Source organism: Sinocyclocheilus rhinocerous, unplaced genomic scaffold (genome assembly GCF_001515625.1).
Source record: "Sinocyclocheilus rhinocerous isolate Xijiao unplaced genomic scaffold, SAMN03320098_v1.1 scaffold21, whole genome shotgun sequence".
NCBI lineage: Eukaryota > Metazoa > Chordata > Actinopteri > Cypriniformes > Cyprinidae > Sinocyclocheilus > Sinocyclocheilus rhinocerous.
Window position 1 is genome coordinate 549,883 of NW_015641422.1, and position 23,478 is coordinate 573,360.

Sequence of the window (23,478 nt, forward strand, 5' to 3'; positions counted from 1 at the left end):
ACATATCGTGATTGGATTCTTTCACACATCAATAAACCACATTTCATTTGGAGTCAGCAGTGAATCTTACTGGCCTCATTTTTTTCCTCTCTCACAGCGAGAGAGGGAGATCTTCACCAATGAGAGGCCTACAGAACTACATGGTTTATTGGACACAGACACAAATGGAAGGAAGTCCACAGGCTGCATTCTCTCTTCTTGCCATTGTTCATTTAGCCTGATGAGTCTGCTGTTGTGTTCCAGCATTCCTGCATGCCAGCACCCTTCAGTGTAGGATGGTACGAGTGTGAACCTCCTATAGACTGAGTCACGCTGATCCTGTCTGGACTGCTCTCTATCTAGTGCTGAGAAATAGGTCATTTTAATTCACTACAAGAAACCTCAGCATGTGTTTGGAGAAAGAGCTTGATCTCCCGTAAAGAACATAAAAACACAATTACTGTACACCAGTGGTTCTCAAACCTCTCCATGAAGTACCCCAGCACTGCACATTTTGTATGTCTCCCTATATCTGACACACCCACTTCAGGTCTTGCAGTCTCCACTAATGAGCTGATGAGTTGAATCAGGTGTGATAGACTAGGGAGACATACAAACGGTGCGTTCCAAACAGGATATATCGCCCTCCGAAGGGCACTACGGAGTGAAAACAATCATGGCCGACATATTGAAGGGTCGTTCCAAACCGAAGTGCTCAAAACTGGCCACTTCAAAGGGCCCTTCGGAATGAAGGATTTCGAAGGGTACAACTGATGGACACTTCGGGCTCCCATGATCCTTTGCGCAGGCACATGATGATGACGCAGAAGGGCACTTCAAGAAACAGTTGTTTGGTCTCCTACACCCTTCAACCCTTCGAAGCTCTCACTCCGGAGGGTAAACCCTTTGAAGGGATTAGGGCATAGGGATGAGCCCTTCCGAATGGAACACAGGGAAAATGTGCATGGCTGGGGGTACTCCAGGACAGGTTTGAGAACCACTGCTGTACACTAACACCACACCATATGAATCCTGGATTCTGATTGGATGACACAAATGGGTTAATTTTCTATGACTACACAGCAAGAGGTCACAGGTTTATTGACAGTATTACAGTTGCATATATCTATCTATCTATCTATCTATCGTTCTGTCATTCTATATATCTATTTATCCTTCTGTCTATCATTCTATCTATAATTTCGTCATTTTGTCAATCATTCTATTTTTATTGAGGTTCAGTTTGTTAACAATAAATGCATGTATTAAGTACCATGAACTAAAAATAAAACAATGTTTACTGCATTTATTAATTCAGGTTAATATTAAGTAATAAATATACTAGTGTCGATTGCTAGTTCAGTCACAATATATCATTCATGCGGCCAGTCAGTGAGTAAATTCTCATCAGGCAATCAATCAAACCATTAATCAGTCTGAATCTGATTGATTATATTACTCTACAGCAACCAAGTGCACTTGTCATCTTTTATGCTGTAGTAGGCATAAACAAAATTGCATGGTAAAATCATCTTATGACGTCTTAACGAACTCTCAGAAAACTCTCACATCCCACCCCAGTCAGGGGTATAAAAATGTAACAGCCCAGAGCTTCGATCAGCGTTATTTAATGTGCCAATCTGAGAGAATGCATTATCCATGCTGAACAGCTGTAAACGCCTCCGCCCAGGATCAAAGGACTGCCTCAGACTATTACCTCACTTTTCTGTCAGAGAGATACGAGCTGTGAGCATGTTATGTCTTAATGTGTAATGGGCCCATGATGCCTGCCCCAAAGCCAGTGGGTATCAGGCTGCTTGGGAGGAAAAGGAAGAGAACAAAACAAATCCTTTACTTGCATTTAGGATGACAGCTTTCCTACCCTCAGAATTACTGGCTGTTACACTTCTCATCAGCAGGCCTCCTACTGTAAGCACTGCTTTCACACTACCAAGTGATACGAACACAACCATTAGAGGAATATTCGGGTTTCAATACAACTTAAGCTCAATCGAGAGCATTTGTGGCACAAAAAAATAATAATTTACACTTGTCTGTCCTTTTCTTTGAAAGCAAGCTTTGAGGTTATGGTGAAGTGCTTACAGTACAATAGATGTAAATGGGGCAATTTTTGGAGGATTTAAAAGCAGAAATGTGACCCTTGTGAGAAAAAAACCAAGCCGGAGGTCGGCGGTCGGCCAATGTTGGGCCGTCGCAGAGTGTCTGTCGGGCTAGTTCTTTTTGGGGGTGTTCCACACATTGGCGGCAGTTTGCCTGATCCAGCATGTTGAATCAGCATCAGGGCCGTTTAATGAGATCTCTGACTGGATGTTCAGTTTAACGAACAAGCGCATGAGAATTAACTGATATTCAAAATAGTAAGCTGTGATTACATGCAAGCATGATTATAATTTTACGTAGAAAATAGTAAGTGTTTTCCCATGCTCAATTAATGTTAACATGCATATTGTTTATGTCCTGTGGCTAAACTGTCTATTTAACGTTCACTTCTGTTTTCCATCTGCCCCACTCACTTCTATTTTTTAAGTTCCTCACTGTAACCCAGATTTTTGCTCTTTTTTTTGAAGAAAAGGAAGAACAAGTCTAAATAAATTTTTGTGATGATCAACATTATCCCAAGTGCTCTCAATTGAGCTTAACTTGTTTCAAACCTGGAATACTGATTTAAGGTCCTTTCACATGATTCGTGTCAATGTTCCCTAATGTTTTGAGCTACAGCAGCACTCAATATTCAAGCAATTTCAACTCTGACCTCATTTACTGTGGACCTTTGGAAGCACAGCCAGTGATTACCAGACAAATCCAATTATGTATCATTAAGTAGATAATAACAGTGCAAAAAAAATAAAAAAAATAAACCAAATGCAAGACTAATCCTGTGAGTAAAAGGACACATTGTTCACCACAAAATGAATTGAAATCTCCAGAATTGACTTGTAACCAGCATTATGACGTGCCATGACTTTAGATTATGTTTTTCTTTTGCCTGCTTTCAAGGCTGTTGAAGAGTATTCTGTAGGTTTGAGTGGGAGGGAGGCACAGGCAATGACACTGCATGATGTTCAACAGGTAACCAAGCAACGAGCAAACAACAAAACACAGCAGCCACGAGCTGCCGCTGCACTCGCCCACTTCATCATATCCTCATGAGCTCATTACAACGGCACTGCATCTCTGCTGCACACCAATGACTGGATGCTCACATGAAGATCTCTGACTTGTGCTTTGAGCAGCTTTAGCTGGCTTCTCTTGAACAGAGTAACATGTAGTAGTGGGTGTTTAATGTCTTGGAAAGGGTGCAGTTATCTTAGAAAGCGTGTGGGGAATTTGCTTAAAATGTACTTACCCTCAGGCCATCCAAGATGTAGATGAGTTTTTCTTCATTGGAACAGATTTGGAGAAATTTAACATTACGTCACTTGCTCACTAATGGATCCTTTGCAGTGAATGGGTGCCGTTGGAGTGAGAGTCCAAACAGCTGATAAAAACATCACAATAATCCACCAGTAATCCACACCACTCCAGTCCATCAATTAACATCTTGTGAAGTGAAAAGCTGTGTTTATAAGAAATCCATCTTTAAGCTAAAATACGAGTCCTCTATCCATAACATTGCTTTCTCCAGTGAAAAAGTCATTCCGTCTGAATCAGGAGAGAAATAAGCAGAGATCAAGCACCATTTACAAGAGATAACAGTCCAAAACAGTTCTAATATTTCGGTGTGATTATGACGTGAGAGGACAACAGTGGTTTGTCTAGAAGCAATGGTTTAAATTTAAAACACCCTGATGGGTTTGTTTCTTACAAACATGCAGCTTTTCACTTCACAAGATGTGAATTGATGGACTGGAGTGGTGTGGATTACTGGTGGATTATTGTGGTGTTTGGACTCTCATTCTGACGGCACCCATTCACTGCAGAGGATCCATTGGTGAGTAAGTGATGTAATGCTGAATTTCTCCATCTGTTCTGATGAAGAAACAAACTCATCTACATCTTGGATGGCCTGAGGGTGAGTACATTTTCAGCAAATTTTCATTTTTGGGTAAACTATTCCTTTAAGCTTTATATACTGTAATGTTTACTACTGAAAATTAATATAAAGCACAAAAGTACTACTAAATTATTTTATATGTTTTCATAAATGAAAGGGATTCCCTGAAAAGCATTGATTGGATGTGTGGTATGAGTCACACCTACACCCATCAGATGTGAGCAGCTAAGCCTGCTGCTCAGTGAAAACCCAATGGCATCAAAAGTGTAATATTCCGATAATGATATTAAGCTGTCAATCAATCATGTGCATTAGTGACAGCCAGCAGAGCTCATAATCCTCCTCCCACATCCACATGGGAAAAATCAGAGGTGTCAGCTCTGGGCAGACCAATACGATTAGACAGTACCAACTGAACGACGGGGTGGTTTCCTTAATAATGCCAATGATGTATGTCAGCAGTAGAGAATTTTATGTGTAGTGCACTAACCAAATGTATTCCCATACATGATGTTGCACAAAAGCTTCACTTATCTGTTATGCTTACAGGTGTGAAAAATTGTTTCTCAGAAATATTATGAATTTCATTATATGCTGAGAATAAGTGAACGAATAAGATAATAAACAAAATTACGTCTGTGTGGAAGCTCACAGTTTCCAAAGTGAGGAGGGAGTATTACTGTATTTATTAGTTTTCTGTTTCAGGTATGATTCCGTTTGTCCATACAGTATGTCCATCAGTTTACATTCTAATGATGCTTGCAAACTCGCACTGTGCCGCGAATCGGTCTGTTTTAAACTAAAAGACAGAAAACAGACGTTTTCTCATGCTGAGAGGTAAGCAGATGTATGTTTGTGAGAAAATATCATATATGGTGTTAAAAAAAATAAATGTGACAACGGATGAGAAGAGTTCCTATTCTCTGTTTTTATTAAGCTCCATAAGACGAGGCATGTTACATCAGAACATTCTCTTGCTGTTTACTGTTGCTTGTCAGGAACTATTTTTTAGTGGAAGGACAGCATTTAACGAACTTGCTTCAAAAAAGTAACATATCAATACATCAATACATACAACATTGGTTTTAATATTTTTTTATTGTGTGGTAACCATTTTATAAAAGCAATAAGGTATTCGAGGCGTGCTTGTATTGTGAATAAGTCACGGCTGAAGGGGTTGCACAACAAAAAAATGTTGTGCTATGCCCCCAAACTGTAGCTCCTGAATAAAGGCCACTCTTACACATGAAAGGCCACAAGCATGAAAAAGAGAATGAGGGGGGTGGAAGGCACTAGGGCAAAAATAGATCCATGTATATGCAAGTATGGTCCTCAGGGTTGTCTTTTCTAACCGCTCCAGATCTGTACATCTTATATTAATTTGAGTTGACTGAATGGGCCTGTAAATGAGCTTTGCCCTTTGATAGAGGTAAAAGGGTGTTATGTTAAATATGTGCCATCCTCATGCCAACCCACACATTTCCCAGGGTGATTGTTAGAGGAAGCTGCAACAATCCCAGCTTACCAAGGTCACCATAAGCAAATGAGCTGATGCAAATTAAGACGGTAACAAAGAACTGAATATTGTGCAAGATGATGCCTTTGTGCTGTGGGCTTCCTTAAGTAACATTTTCATTTGCAAATTAATACAAAAATGTCATGTATTAACACCAAATGTTTAATACTCAGGAAAATAAACTCAAATATAACGTGCCGATGTTAAAGCACAGATGAACCATGACTTGTTATAGTTATTTTTAATTTAGCTAAATATTTTTATTTTATTTACTGAAACGAGAAAGCATATGCATTTTGTGTGTATGTATATATATATATATATATCGATGCAAATGCATGGAACAATAGCCAGAAAATGCATGGAATAATAGCCAGAAAATCACACTTTTCTTTAAAACTGCCATTAATAAACCCTACTTTCTGATTTGTGGGACTTCTGTTAGCATCTGCAGGCTAAAGCAGGTGCATGTCTCACAGTGGGTATCAGTTACAATGGTCTGCATTCTGCCATGCGTCTTAGTATTGATACAGCTATAAATACCACTTTAACCCTGAAATATGATATGATAAGACTCTGGAGTAGTCTGACGGTGCAATGATAGCCTGTCTGAAAGGACTAGGCAGCCTGACAAGAAGCTGATTAGATAAGAAGGCTCTAAACATAGAGAGTTCCCTTAAATTGATCAGACATCCTCTTTCTGTCACTTTTCTCCAGGTCTGAGAATATCTGAGTGCTTTCAACCATAAAACAGCAGGGCTAGTATGTAGGGAAAGTGCCTTAAATAAAAGGAATATTTTTATGGAAGAAATAAATTAATGTATATTTGCAATGACATGAAGGTGATAAACCCTGAAAAGCCTGACATATATGAAATTATAATCAGAAATGATTATTTTCATAATTTTCTTTAAATAAACCATTATTAAACCTTTAGACAAAATATTAAAAAGTTTGCATATGTGTTTTCGGTAACAGTTTAGGGACTAATTCTCACTATTAACTACAGTAGATGCTTATTAGCATGCATATTGGCTTTTTTTTAGTACTCATAAAGCACATAATGCCTCATTCTGCATTAGCATATTTTAGATCCCTTAATCCTACCCCATACATTAACTTAACAACTAACTTATTAACTATTAATAAGCAGCTAATTTAGTTTAAGGCAAAAGTCATAATAGTGAGAATTGGTCCTCAAACTAAAGTGTGACTGTGTTTTCTGTTGAGTATCATATACTTGATACATTAGTCTTTTTATGGCTCATATAGTATGATATACATGTACTGAGAATATGGAGATCATACATGAGGAGAAAAAAACACCTAACTTTTATTTGAGGCCCAAACTGAGCAAAATAATATGCAATTTGGCGCAGTTGCTGATATTTATATGGCCAAAAAGTAAGATAGCTGATGGAGATGAACAAATAAGTGTTCCTCAAAAGCCTGATGGATCATATTTGATACTTACATTTTACCATTTACACTCAATACACAATTACACTCAGAGGCGTAGTACAAACTTATTTTATACAGTAGGTAAAGTTTTATTGGATTAAATTTCCTCAGGCTGTTGTTCCCTTATACACAGGCCTCCTGCCCACTGAAAATGCCACTATTCATTATATCTAAAAAAGTCCAAGGCCATAACATAACATAGATCTAACAAATAACACATGAAACAGCCTGCAGGAATCCACTAAACTGCTCACTCAGTCAAAAAACTGCCATTTAAATGCAATACAACGAGGAAAAGAATGAGAATGGCCAGTGTAATGTAAAATGTTAATTAAAGTCCAGTGCTGACCATTTGAACCTATTATGGTTAGTTGCTGTCTTATTAATGAGGTCGTCTAGATAGGAAAGGCAGTGTATTTGTGCACACGAGTGGAAGAGCTGTGTGTCAGGCTGAATGAGAGTCAAACCTATGATGCAATGCAAAGAAAGAAGGAGCGGGTCTCCGAGTAGCCCTTCTTAACAGAAGTCCACCAACCCTTTCTTCATACAAATTTTAATTACATTTACAATCACAGTTTAGCTCACAAATATCAAATATATTCTCACAGTGCTATGTGCATTTCTCTCATGATCTAACTTAGGTGAAATTCAATGTGAGGTGTGTTCAATAGTGACCTTTGACCTTCTCATCCACACCTGAAGATGTGACACATCCTTCAGAAATCATTCTAATATGCTGATTTGGTGCTTGAGAAACACATATTATATAAACTTTACAGTCATTTTTTGTATAAATCACTAAATTGTACAGGTTTACTAATAAATCAAAAGGTCCTTAAAGCCTAGACTTAATTTATTATGGAGTAATGCAGTATATACATCATAAGCATTGATTTAATCCGGATGAAATGGCTTCTTGCTGTCCTCTTGCAGACGTGCTCTAGTCTTGTTCCATAGTGTTAGTGGGATGGCTGACAGGGAAACTACAAGCATGTCTTTGAAAATGACAGGCTCTGGGAGATGTTGGCGACTCGGGTGTCAGTTTATATTTGCCACTGGTCTGACAGGGGTTTTGCTGCATCTGGAGGGGTCTCAGCATGGAGAGAGTCAGTGCGGCACAAACCATTTTGAGTGGCCTTTAATTAGAAAGGCATAACGAACTGAACCCATAATCCCTCTAGATCAGTGACAGGAAGAAAGTAAATAGTGCAGCGCATTCAAATGCAAATAACACTGCAGTACTCTGTTGCTGTTATGAAAAGTCCTTAAACATTACGCCAACATTAATGGATTTGAAATTAGTATCTGAAAATGTGGCAGGGTTCCAAACTGACTTAAATGGTCACAAGTAACATTAATAACAAATTAAAATCTAGTGACCGTTAAAAAAAAAAATCAATTATGAAGTCAGGGACTTTTCGATGTTTGTTGTATGTGTTTGCTTGTTGAGAAAAGCTGTCAATCTGTGTATTAGTGGTGGGGATTTATCAGTGAAAGTTTCTGCAGGTTACATGGTTAGGCCAGTAGGTGGCAACAAGTGACTGTCTTTAAGAGTCAGTAATTGAATCACTCGACGATTTTCTCATAAAAAACAAAACACAAATTCATTTGTGAATGAAACAAGTGACTCCCTGTGTCCATGTATGTTTACTTCCCTACAATATAAAAACAGTATGTAAAAAAGAGTAGTATGTCTGAATTCACAGTATTCTTGCTTCCAGCAAGATTTTAAAATGCATATCCAATGGACACTTTACTATCCCACGAGGTCACGTGAGAGGATTTGTGAGCAGCATTGAAGCGACACAACTGATGCCGTAAGTCACATAACAATGACAACATGACAAATGTAGTATGTCTAAATTACATTCATACTATATAGAACATACCTTTTTAACAGTTATGAAGGAAGTTCTTATTCAAATGAAGTACATAGACAATATGTGATTTTGGATGCTGCTACTGACTTTACGAGTGAGTCATTGAATCATTCATTCAACCGATTAAAAATACTAATTTATTCAGGAACACGACTAATGTGTGTTGTTGGCGCATTTGGCAGTGCAAGAATATACAAAGTATTGGCCTGATTTCGTTTAAAATGACTGTTGGTTTTTTTTAATAGTGTAAACTGCTTGCTTTAAAGCAATCTATTGTATAAAAAAATCAATATAAATAAGCGTGATGTGACTTGACTGCCGAATTGCAGAGCTGGTGCAAACATATCTACATCACTTTGATTAGATGCTGCTGTCATCTTTGTTGTGTTTATTTTGTTATTCAGGGGAAAGCGCACAGCACATTTTAACATATTCATCTAAATGTCAGGGAATGCCGGGATGTTCGCTAACAATATACCACTGCAAAGGTATTTCGAACATCTTCTTAACCCTATAAGTGAAGAACAAAAAAGATCTTTGGCCTGAGTATATCGGGTCTGCTCATGAAGAAATAGCTCTTTAAAGAAACAACTGCATTGTTTTACTGTCTTCAAATGTTTCAAAAAAACAACACTGTATATACATATGGCGCCCTGGTCATTTCTATATTCTGGAGCCTTATGTTCCTCTCTTTCTCTCAGACGAGAGTTGGACTACTATGTCTAAGTGTTAGCCATACTTAAAGTAATAAAAGACACTGATACAGTTAAGAAGAGCGTGTTTTTTAAGCCAGAGGGACATTGTAGCACATCCGCTGACTGTGAAAAGCAGGGCTCAGCAGTCTTACCATCCCCCTTTATTGATGTTTCCTTTTATTGTGGCCCTTTACAATACGCTAGATGTTCCCTCTGGCTGTCAAACATCTTTGTATGTATGATGTGGGTTGAATGGGCTAAGGTGCTATCACAGCTCACACACACTGTAAAGGAACTTCTACCTCTTATTTCATTTTTACAGGACAGTAAATTATAATCCTGCAGTGCTGCTTTACTGATAGTGAGGATGTGGCACATTATAGACTGCTGGAAATGTAAAAGCACCCTCTTCAACCACACAGAGAGAAACAGACACAGTGCAACAGGGGGGATGATTTATTTCATTTTATTGCTCTAGATGTATTTGATCAGAAACTCTGTGTGTAGCACCTACAGCTCTGCACATCCTTCTGATGGATCTTAAAGCATCTAACGTTTCTTTTTTAACAAAATTCCATCATTTGATCTGATTTTAATAGTTTGAGTAGCACATTTCAGCACATTTTCTGTCATTATTTAATAAAGACTTTGAAAAGAGACTTTAATAAACGATGGGGCAGTTTGACCCAACAGCAAAGCCACATCCTGAGCGAAAGTGTTTGTGTGTGTGTGTGTGTGTGTGTGGCCTCTCTGTGTAATTAACCTGCAGAAGGGATGCTAATCCTGCTCTCATCTGCTGAGAGTACAACTCAAACAACTCATTTGCTTAAAAGGCTGTTTACTGCAGATTGGCAGCTTGCTTTTCCTGTCTCCCTCCTTCTGTGTATGTGTGTGTTACTCTTTCACACTCAGGACTGGAGACTATTAAAGAAAAAAAAGTATCTCAGCATTCTTCTCAGCTGAGACAAATCAAGCTAATGATAATACAACACATTTGCTGTGTTCTTATGCTGAATTTCCCTTTATATGTCATTTTATGGACAATAGAATGTCTTTATGGTAAATAGTCAGACATATCAGTCATATCAATATATGTCATTATGGCGTCTCACCTGAAGTATGGTTTGGTTAAAATTAGCTTTCTTTCTGTTTAAGGTCCCAGAGACCCAAGTGCAATAGTGCAAAATAATTATAGTAATTATTACCTATTAAATTCCATTGAGATGTTTTTAGTTGATTTGGTTAATCAAAACCAGTAGACAAATATTATTGATATTATTGAAGCTTCAACTCTGTCATATCGCAATGTAAGTGTTCATTTGACTATTGAAAAAAGTAATAATGAAAATCTGAAGTAAATAACAGAAAATAAAGCACAAAACAATCATATATATACACTACTGATAAGGAAAAACAAAATTATTTATGACACATTTGTGACGTATCATGTTTCCATCCACCTATTTTTATGCACATTTTGGAATATCGCATAAAAAATATTGCATGGTGGATGGAAGTGCCAAGATGCGCATACATTCTAAAAATGTGCATAAAATACTTTTGCGCACAATTGAGCAGGATACACTTTTTATCTGATAAGAAAAAATGCACATTTACCGAATAAATTCCACCATGCGCATCAGAAAAGTCATGTGACTTAGCACGCGAGGACAACCAGCAATAACTTGACTAACCAGCAGACCGATCTATTTGCACAGCATCTGAAATGTAGTTTTGCTCATTTTGAAATGCCTGAGCAAAGTCTGTCAAAGTATTTCTTGTCTTACTCGACTGCGTTCCCTAACAGCAGGCATCCACCTTCGAAAGCAATGACAGCATGTATGCGATATTCCAGTTTTGCACACAAGTTAAATTTAAATCTTTGGATGGAAACATAGCTGCAGGGACTTCTGGGAATGTCATTTTACTGTTTCACTGTAAATGATACAGTATTCTACAGTACAATTACATACAGTATAATGCAATGTTTAACCATTTACTGTTTTTTTTAACTGTATATGATATGGTAATTTGCAGTTAACCAATTAACTGACTTCACTATAGCACATTTACAGTCTTTTTATGTACAAATAAAATGTTTGCCGTGTACTGTATACACTGAAAATAATCAGAGAATCATAGCATGTGAACATTTATTTATTCATGTTTTATGTCTCGGGTATCTGAGACTCCTTACAAAAGCAATGTAATCTTTTCATGTAAGTTGTTTGAAGCATGTTAATTTTGTTAGTTATCAGTTCTTAGAAAATTAGGAAAAGTCATTAAGTATGTGACGTTAAATATGTTTTTGAGCTATTTAAAGGGTCTCTTAGACTTCAAACAGAACATGCAAGTTAAGTGAGAATAGGAAAGGCATAATTAAAGAGGCTAGCAGGGTGACGTCCTCAGGATAGATTGGACAGAATCGTCTCATCTCAGAATTGTCTCTTCTTTGAACCTCTATGAGAGAGTGTGAGGTCCCAGGTCTCTGGCGTAGTCTCGTCTCATCTGCCTGCACTGGGAACCAGAGGTTTGGACTTGAATCGATTCACTATTCTGAGAACAGCTTGACTTGACATACACCAAACGCTTCAAGTTTGACCTGACTTCAGATCATTTGGAATAAGTCATTTTTGACAGTCCCAGATGGGAACTGTGTGCTGTGATTTGTTCATCAAAAGTTTGAGGGGACAAAACAAGCCTATTAGTGTGAAATGTCATTCAAAATAACTGATTTGCTGGTGTTTATATGCATTATCCCAGCAAGCAAGTTAATCACGTCTGGACCTGTTTGATAGCAGCACTGAAAAACCGATCTACTGCCCACAATAACCAGCATAAGCTAGCTAATTATCTTCCATATTTCATTCCCATTTCATTTTGCAAATCATAATCATGGAACCCATGAATTCATGGCTATTCAAAAACACATTTATATAGTATATGCTAATTACGCAAATCCATTTTACACCGGTATGCCTAGCTACACTGGCATTAGTTAGTAATGTACAGTTTTATCATCATCATCTTCTTCTTCTTCTTCTTCTTCTTCTTAATAATAATATTAATAATAATAATAAATGTATAACTAATAATAATAAATTATAAGTAATATAAGTAATAAATGTAATAGTACAATAATAAATTAATTAAAAGCTAAACAGATAAAAATTATATAATAATAATTAAATCATAATAATTAGCTTAATTATAGAAGTGATAAATTATCTTTAAAGTAAAATTATTACTTATAGAAAAGGCTTTCTGACTTACTCTGACTTACAATACTGTTATAATAAACTTATTTGTTGCTAACACATATCTCTTAATAGCTCATATAATTTAATCACCCGAAGCAAAATGTAAATCAGCACAACATCATTCACATTCACATAACAGTTCTATTTTCTCCCTATATACAGTATAAAGCTGCATATGGAATATGGGTCAGTCCCAGTTCAACTATTAAATCTAGACATCCGTGTGTGTCTTCTGCACACTCAACACACATATAATTCCCTCAGAGTGAGTCTTCCTTTTGTGCTCTCAGCCACATCCACCGCCAATTAACAGCAGCACAGATCCTACATCAAAAAACCTCCTCTCGTTTTCCTCCTTAACTTCCAGCTCTCGTTCTGAGCATCCATGTCCATTATTCCCAAATGTTTACATACCCCTTCAACCTCCGGCACCATCAGCACACTTCACTGCTCACACTGAGGTTAAGTAGTTTGAGCAGCACAAGGCTGTTTTCCGTCTGAGCACCTGTTTAACCAGGTGCTCTGTGAATGTGAGCTCCCTCGACTGTTTACTGTACATGTGTAATGCAGCATGACACTGATTGCTGTATTCCCATCACGACTGCTTCTGTAGCAGTGTTGTAAAGACATTTAACCTACCTTCATGTAAAGAACAAAGGGCAACATGAGAGCTAATTAAGATTTGTGCCCTCCCCTTTAGTGACATTACACACTTGCTTTGATTGTTATAACTGGAGCATTCTAACTTTGTTGTTATATGTTGCTTACATGCAGTGTGCAATATATACTGTATACTTTGCTCAGTATTTACAAATATGTAAGTGGTTTGAGAGCATAAGTGTCACAAATCCGGACTCTGCAATTCGCCATCAGAGGGCTCCACTACCATTCAGTCTATTTTCCACCGGACTCCATTTCCCATAATCCCATGCATAGGAACTGATTACAGACTCACCTGTTTCCCATCAGTAGACTATTTAAGCAGCACACACACACTCACGACTAAGTATTGTATCCTGATTTCTTGTTCCCTTGTTTCCCTTGCCTTGTCTGCCTTGTTTTTTTTGCTCTGCCTTGTCGTGTTTTTGACCTTGGACTGTTTACCTTGTGTTTCTGTGATTGTTTGCTGCCTGCCCTGACCATTTCCCGTTTCTGGATTACTCTTTTGTCTCGCCCTGTTCATTGTTGTTTGCTGGTGGATGACCCTGCTTGTTTTGACTCCGCTCTTTTTAAATAAAGCCTGCCCTGTTACAATAAGGAGGGTCAGTTATGACATTCATAGTGTTTAATAGGAGTGTACAGGCTAAAGAGTTCTTTTAGTGCAATTTGCTTGTTTCAATTCTCTGATTGGTGGAGATTCTCTGCAGAATCATGGGTAATGTAGTTTTTATCGGGAACTCTGATGCTAAACCTGATTATTTAAAAAATCAGTTGAAATAATGCAGGCTGATGGCTTTAACAAAAGCATAGCATCGATTAACAACTTTGGAGCTCACAGTAGGTCTGTCTTTAACGGTTTGCAAGGCATTGTTAAAAAATAATTCCCCTATGCAGAAAATGAATTAGATTTTTTTTTTTACCTCAGAAACCGACTGCTGCACTCTGGTTCCAGTGAATGAACCAATGATACTATATTCATCACATCCTTCTTGACTCATATTTGATTGTTATTATTTGACAGTATTTTACTTTATTATTATTATTAGATTGCAGCATTAAGACATTTTTCCACAAAATTTGGTTTAAAAAGGCAAAATAATTGTTTTTTTTTATTGCTGAGATAATAACTGCACGCCATTTACTGAATTAAACAGGTTTCTTTATTATAATGAGAGACTTCTGGTTTTGTTGTGTTGCGCATACTGTATGCAACAGACGGCTTTGTTGATTATAACGGTAGCACTATAATCATCAGAGAGGATCTGGCAACCCGCTGATGAATAATGTGAGTCATATCTGCTCTGCCACCTTAGTGATCTAGAGACAATCAAGACATACAAAACACTGAACAAAGTGTGTGACTCATAAAATTATACAGTAGGCCAGAGACGATATTTGTACTGGATAAAGAAGATATAAGGGCCATTGATGTGACTCAATAAATAGAGAACTTGCACATTACACTAAAAAAGTCATAGAGTAGACTATAGTAAACATGACAATTACATATATCCTGTTCACCCTTTGACTTGGAATTTTCATCTTTCTGTCAAAAACACGTCTGTAAATAAACTTTTACCTCAGTGCTTTTGTTCAACCTCAACGAACACACACACACACCTCCAAATCCAATCCATGTCTCCAAGCTGTCATCCTTATGAAATAATTGCAGTTTATGAACACAGAGCAAAGCCAGGAAGAGAGAGGGCAAAGGCTATACAGCACACTACCAAATTAACCCTACACTAATCTTTTCTGTCGCATGCTAATTTAAACAATATTAATATTTAATGTACAAGCAAGCTATATATATATAATCAAAATCTTAAAAACTGTAGGTTTATATTTATCCATTGATTATGTCAATCTTTGTCTTTTTGTCCAATTTTCAAAAATGTTTTTGCTTCCAATCAAAGTTTGGTAATGTTGTAGCTGGTTGGTTTGGTTCATGGCTTATAATGCTTTAACTTTAAAAATCCCTATAGGAAAAATTAAAGTAAACTAGTCCTCTGTTGGTTCTCTTGTCTTGCGACTCATCATTGATTGATGTACCATATTTGAATAATACGTTAGCAAGAATGAGATTTTGTGTGATGTGTGAACATTCTTCAAAGTTTCTCCTTTTGTGTTCAACGGAGAAAAGAACGTCAGGTTTGTAGTTTGAGGAAATGCTTGAATTTTATTTATTTTTTTCAGATAACTATCTCTTTAAGATCTAAATGAATGGATTAACTCACTGGCTTAACTATGTTGTGTCCAAACACTTGAAGAGACAAAATAACAATCACTTCTGATGCTGATTGGAAACCAAAGTGGGTTGTGGGTCATTGAGAGCAGGTGGTTTGCGTAATTAAAGATATTCTGGGATGAGGTTTCCAGGGTCTGAAAGAGCCTTGACAGTACTGTAAATCGCATTCTGAGGAAGAGAGACAGACGGGGGGATGGGTGGGGTCATCATAATAACGAGACTTAGAGAGCTCTCCTGCACTACTAATCAACATGAAAGCCAAACAGACTCAAAGGCGGTGGAAAAACGGCACATAGAGATGTGAGGTTTTCTTTATGTGTGTGTGTGTGTGTGTGTGTGTGTGTGTGTGTGTGTGTGTGTGATATCACAGTGTGTCTCTGAGCTCCATCAATACTCAGTACTCAAGTTCGTCCCCTGAGGATTCTCCCTCACACAGCTTTCACACTGACTCATACATGCTGCTATTATTTCACTCGCCGCCGCTCCAACATCTTCACACGCAATGAAATATTAACAAAAGTTTTTCTTGTGAAAAATTGCACTGGACAACGCTAGAAAGCTGCGGCTTGGAGACTCTAGTAACAGTGCTTTAGAGCAGCGCTTCTCAACTGGTAAAGAATACAAACAATGCTAAATGCTAATGAATAAATGCAATCATATAAGCATACATTGTTAGCATAACTACATAATTAGGCTAATCGATGTTTACAAGATTGCGAAAATACTTCCCATCATTGTTGACGTCAAAGGAGTTAGCAACACATTTTATATAGTACTAATTACGCAAATCCATTTTACACCAGTATGCCTAGCTACACTGGCATTAGTTAGTAATGTACAGTTTTATCATCATCATCTTCTTCTTCTTCTTCTTCTTAATAATAATATTAATAATAATAATAAATGTATAACTAATAATAATAAATTATAAGTAATAATAATAATTAATGTAATAGTACAATAATAAATTAATTAAAAGCTAAACAGATAAAAATTATATAATAATAATTAAATCATAATAATTAGCTTAATTATAGAAGTGATAAATTATCTTTAAAGTAAAATTATTACTTATAGAAAAGGCTTTCTGACTTACTCTGACTTACAATACTGTTATAATAAACTTATTTGTTGCTAACACATATCTCTTAATAGCTCATATAATTTAATCACCCGAAGCAAAATGTAAATCAGCACAACATCATTCACATTCACATAACAGTTCTATTTTCTCCCTATATACAGTATAAAGCTGCATATGGAATATGGGTCAGTCCCAGTTCAACTGTTAAATCTAGACATCCGTGTGTGTCTTCTGCACACTCAACACACATATAATTCCCTCAGAGTGAGTCTTCCTTTTGTGCTCTCAGCCACATCCACCGCCAATTAACAGCAGCACAGATCCTACATCAAAAAACCTCCTCTCGTTTTCCTCCTTAACTTCCAGCTCTCGTTCTGAGCATCCATGTCCATTATTCCCAAATGTTTACATACCCCTTCAACCTCCGGCACCATCAGCACACTTCACTGCTCACACTGAGGTTAAGTAGTTTGAGCAGCACAAGGCTGTTTTCCGTCTGAGCACCTGTTTAACCAGGTGCTCTGTGAATGTGAGCTCCCTCGACTGTTTACTGTACATGTGTAATGCAGCATGACACTGATTGCTGTATTCCCATCACGACTGCTTCTGTAGCAGTGTTGTAAAGACATTTAACCTACCTTCATGTAAAGAACAAAGGGCAACATGAGAGCTAATTAAGATTTGTGCCCTCCCCTTTAGTGACATTACACACTTGCTTTGATTGTTATAACTGGAGCATTCTAACTTTGTTGTTATATGTTGCTTACATGCAGTGTGCAATATATACTGTATACTTTGCTCAGTATTTACAAATATGTAAGTGGTTTGAGAGCATAAGTGTCACAAATCCGGACTCTGCAATTCGCCATCAGAGGGCTCCACTACCATTCAGTCTATTTTCCACCGGACTCCATTTCCCATAATCCCATGCATAGGAACTGATTACAGACTCACCTGTTTCCCATCAGTAGACTATTTAAGCAGCACACACACACTCACGACTAAGTATTGTATCCTGATTTCTTGTTCCCTTGTTTCCCTTGCCTTGTCTGCCTTGTTTTTTTTGCTCTGCCTTGTCGTGTTTTTGACCTTGGACTGTTTACCTTGTGTTTCTGTGATTGTTTGCTGCCTGCCCTGACCATTTCCCGTTTCTGGATTACTCTTTTGTCTCGCCCTGTTCATTGTTGTTTGCTGGTGGATGACCCTGCTTGTTTTGACTCCGCTCTTTTTAAATAAAGCCTGCCCTGTTACAATAAGGAGGGTCAGTTATGACATTCATAGTGTTTAATAGGAGTGTACAGGCTAAAGAGTTCTTTTAGTGCAATTTGCTTGTTTCAATTCTCTGATTGGTGGAGATTCTCTGCAGAATCATGGGTAATGTAGTTTTTATCGGGAACTCTGATGCTAAACCTGATTATTTAAAAAATCAGTTGAAATAATGCAGGCTGATGGCTTTAACAAAAGCATAGCATCGATTAACAACTTTGGAGCTCACAGTAGGTCTGTCTTTAACGGTTTGCAAGGCATTGTTAAAAAATAATTCCCCTATGCAGAAAATGAATTAGATTTTTTTTTTTACCTCAGAAACCGACTGCTGCACTCTGGTTCCAGTGAATGAACCAATGATACTATATTCATCACATCCTTCTTGACTCATATTTGATTGTTATTATTTGACAGTATTTTACTTTATTATTATTATTAGATTGCAGCATTAAGACATTTTTCCACAAAATTTGGTTTAAAAAGGCAAAATAATTGTTTTTTTTTATTGCTGAGATAATAACTGCACGCCATTTACTGAATTAAACAGGTTTCTTTATTATAATGAGAGACTTCTGGTTTTGTTGTGTTGCGCATACTGTATGCAACAGACGGCTTTGTTGATTATAACGGTAGCACTATAATCATCAGAGAGGATCTGGCAACCCGCTGATGAATAATGTGAGTCATATCTGCTCTGCCACCTTAGTGATCTAGAGACAATCAAGACATACAAAACACTGAACAAAGTGTGTGACTCATAAAATTATACAGTAGGCCAGAGACGATATTTGTACTGGATAAAGAAGATATAAGGGCCATTGATGTGACTCAATAAATAGAGAACTTGCACATTACACTAAAAAAGTCATAGAGTAGACTATAGTAAACATGACAATTACATATATCCTGTTCACCCTTTGACTTGGAATTTTCATCTTTCTGTCAAAAACACGTCTGTAAATAAACTTTTACCTCAGTGCTTTTGTTCAACCTCAACGAACACACACACACACCTCCAAATCCAATCCATGTCTCCAAGCTGTCATCCTTATGAAATAATTGCAGTTTATGAACACAGAGCAAAGCCAGGAAGAGAGAGGGCAAAGGCTATACAGCACACTACCAAATTAACCCTACACTAATCTTTTCTGTCGCATGCTAATTTAAACAATATTAATATTTAATGTACAAGCAAGCTATATATATATAATCAAAATCTTAAAAACTGTAGGTTTATATTTATCCATTGATTATGTCAATCTTTGTCTTTTTGTCCAATTTTCAAAAATGTTTTTGCTTCCAATCAAAGTTTGGTAATGTTGTAGCTGGTTGGTTTGGTTCATGGCTTATAATGCTTTAACTTTAAAAATCCCTATAGGAAAAATTAAAGTAAACTAGTCCTCTGTTGGTTCTCTTGTCTTGCGACTCATCATTGATTGATGTACCATATTTGAATAATACGTTAGCAAGAATGAGATTTTGTGTGATGTGTGAACATTCTTCAAAGTTTCTCCTTTTGTGTTCAACGGAGAAAAGAACGTCAGGTTTGTAGTTTGAGGAAATGCTTGAATTTTATTTTATTTTTTCAGATAACTATCTCTTTAAGATCTAAATGAATGGATTAACTCACTGGCTTAACTATGTTGTGTCCAAACACTTGAAGAGACAAAATAACAATCACTTCTGATGCTGATTGGAAACCAAAGTGGGTTGTGGGTCATTGAGAGCAGGTGGTTTGCGTAATTAAAGATATTCTGGGATGAGGTTTCCAGGGTCTGAAAGAGCCTTGACAGTACTGTAAATCGCATTCTGAGGAAGAGAGACAGACGGGGGGATGGGTGGGGTCATCATAATAACGAGACTTAGAGAGCTCTCCTGCACTACTAATCAACATGAAAGCCAAACAGACTCAAAGGCGGTGGAAAAACGGCACATAGAGATGTGAGGTTTTCTTTATGTGTGTGTGTGTGTGTGTGTGTGTGTGTGTGTGTGTGTGTGTGATATCACAGTGTGTCTCTGAGCTCCATCAATACTCAGTACTCAAGTTCGTCCCCTGAGGATTCTCCCTCACACAGCTTTCACACTGACTCATACATGCTGCTATTATTTCACTCGCCGCCGCTCCAACATCTTCACACGCAATGAAATATTAACAAAAGTTTTTCTTGTGAAAAATTGCACTGGACAACGCTAGAAAGCTGCGGCTTGGAGACTCTAGTAACAGTGCTTTAGAGCAGCGCTTCTCAACTGGTAAAGAATACAAACAATGCTAAATGCTAATGAATAAATGCAATCATATAAGCATACATTGTTAGCATAACTACATAATTAGGCTAATCGATGTTTACAAGATTGCGAAAATACTTCCCATCATTGTTGACGTCAAAGGAGTTAGCAACACATTTGGTGATGCCAAAGGTCGTGCGTCCAATCAAATTCCATTGTATTTTGATGCAAATTCATCTGTATTTGGTAGAAGCTAGCCAAACTGGGCAGATGACAATATGAAGAGGTTTCATGACATTTCCTTACTTAAAAGAAGATAAACACAGTTTTTGTCGACCACAGTGTTTTGGTCGATGAATTATTGGCTGCCGAGAGTGTGAAATCATCGAAATTTAAGACGCACAATAATTTTGCATATTTCAGTACATGGTAATACATTTCAGCATTTGATTTTAAGGACACATTTGTTTACTTTTGTATGATAAACTACATTCATTTTGGCTTGCCGCCTTAAGTCCAGTGTAAAATCTGGATCTGGATGCAAAAACAATTGCGAAGAACCTCTGATTTAGTGCTAAAAGACACATTGCTGAGTGCAAGAAAGATCTATGCCTCCTTTCTTTCTTCCATCTTATTACAAAGCCATTAAGTGATTAATAAACATCCAACATAATGGGACAAGCCAAGTCCAGTAAACAACTGTTATCTGAAATCCTGATCAACAGCTGCTCTGTTCCAGCATGCACATCTTTAAACAACTCATGCGGAGTCACTGAAGCACTGCGGGTCAGAAGATACTTCAACCATCAGCAGTAAAAGAAAGAAAGACACTACTTACAGGAATTCCTCTTGCTGCCGCTGGCGGATCCTGGGGAAGACATCCCAGAGCCGCTGCTGAGTCTTACCAGGAGTCTTGCAGTGGGAGTGCCGGAGTGTTGATGTTCGTTTACAGCACAGGCCACCCGCCGCACATCCCGAACGTCTAGACGAGCAGCACTGGAGGGTTAGAGACACACACACACACACGGCCAGTGATGCTGTGGAGCAGTGCAGCGTGCAGCAAGCACTCGGCTGTCTGATGGACCGAGAGGCAGAGCAGCAGTGAGTAGTAGATAGGAATGTACCACTCAGCATCTCAGGAGGGGAACCACTCTGACAGAGAGAGAGAGGAAGAGAGAGACTGCATTAATAGAGCATGGAAATCATGAATAGAAGAGGAAGAAGAACACAGAAGATGACAGAGTGAGACCAACATTCTGCAAAATATCTTCTTTTGTATTCCACAAAAGACTGAAAGTCATACAGGTTTGGAATGGTATGAGGGTGAGTAAATGATGACAGCATATTCGTTTTTGGGTGAACTATTCCTTAAGTTCACATTTTGACATTCACACAGGCCAGGGAGTGATATGCAACCTGCTGCAATCTTTGCTCATTTCTGGGCACAGATTTGAGCCACTTACCTGATCTGTCCATGTCATGTGATTAATCACTCGTGGCACAATAGTGCAATGAAAATGCTGATTGCATAATGGCAGCAAAAGAACTCTTACAGTCCCAAACCCTTCGCTTGTAATCATCCTGATGTCTACATCAGTGACATCAAAGGTAGCAGACCGAAAATAATATTAGTCCAATTTATTTATTTCAAGAGCCCTCCAAAAATCAGCCACCAATGTCCATTTAAAAAAAAAAGAAAAAAAAAAGACCCGTATACTTTAAGTCAGAATAGATTTTAATGTAATTGAGATAATATTATAGTTTTTATTTATTTATTTATTGTAAATTCCATTGCTTTTTTAGTTTTAGTAGTAAAAGTAAAATAAGAAATATTTTTTTTCTTATTTAGGATTTTTATATATTTCTGTCATGACAACTCAGAGAGTTTAGCATGGTAATGTACATGGCAATGTTAATGTGTTTGGTCTTGGCAGAATAGATATGCCGAGTGCTGAGACATGCTGTTGCCAAAACATCCACACCATGCTGCTGTGAGCGTGTATGAAATACTGCTGCTGCACATATAACATATATGAAATAACCCCCATATTTAACATACAGTGGGTACAGAAAGTATTCAGACCCCCTTAAATTTTTCACTCTTTGTTATATTGCAGCCATTTGCTAAAATCATTTAAGTTAATTTTTTTTCCTCATTAATGTACACACAGCACCCCATATTGACAGAAAAACACAGAATTGTTGACATTTTTGCAGATTTATTAAAAAAGAAAAACTGAAATATCAAATGGTCCTAAGTATTCAGACCCTTTACTCAGTATTTAGTAGAAGCACCCTTTTGATCTATTACAGCCATGAGTCTTTTTGGGAAAGACGCAACAAGTTTTTCACAAAGGGGGTCTGAATACTTTCCGTACCCACTGTACATGTAGTCACCCCGTAGCAGATTTATACAGGTGGAGCTGAGGAAGGAGAAGGGTTTCTGGAGCTATTGTCTTAGTTACATTATATTTAACTATAATGGAACAGCCAGTTGCACTTGAATAGTCTTTAATGAAGAAATGTTTTTTGGCAGCAGAAAGGTGTAGTTTCAGCTTCTGCCAGCAGAGTTGAACAATCTCATGCTAACCAGCAAAACCTTGAAAAACCAAATCTCAAGCTTTGTGGAATTAAAACATAAGGAATAATTATGAGAAACCTTACTCATCTTTAAATCACCCATTACCTGCAGATCACTCATGCACAAATTCAGTAGTTTAATTTATTTGTCAAAGGACCACAAAATCTCCACTACATTTGCCAGTTAACAATAGCATCACAGTATGAACAATGACAGCTGCCAGTATTGGATGGATAAGCTATTATTTTTCATCCAACATGAATGATACACCCTAGCAGTCAATATGAAGCTAATTAGATATCATAACGAATACATGTAATTGGTTTGAGAGGCAGGGAGCCGCAGCTCCTCTTGATTGCCTCTCCAAATGATTGGACGCCAACTGTAGCGCCATCGCAGAGTAAATCATTTGAGAGCTCAATAAGCAGAAGATTAGATTAGCACAGCTAAACACAAATCTGTTGTTATTCAAGACAGTCCTGTACATAAAGCAGATAGCTTTATTAAAAACAAAGAGAAAATGGCTCTTTGTACTTGTATTAGATTAATATATTTGGCAGATGCTGATAACATGCACTGATCAATTTTGTACAATAAGACCTGAAAT

General features: G+C 37.4%; 1 protein-coding gene across 2 annotated transcripts in view; it reads right to left on the reverse strand.

The window, feature by feature from the left end:
* LOC107754801 (dysbindin-like) overlaps window positions 1-21,376 on the reverse strand; it is a 36,370-nt gene extending 14,994 nt beyond the window's left edge. For both annotated transcript variants that reach the window (XM_016571388.1, XM_016571387.1), the window contains exon 1: window positions 21,129-21,376. In XM_016571388.1, the coding sequence (XP_016426874.1) occupies window positions 21,129-21,171 (43 nt within the window). In that variant the 5' untranslated portion in view covers window positions 21,172-21,376. The remainder of the gene's footprint in view (window positions 1-21,128) is intronic.
* Between the last annotated feature and the right edge of the window lie 2,102 nt (window positions 21,377-23,478).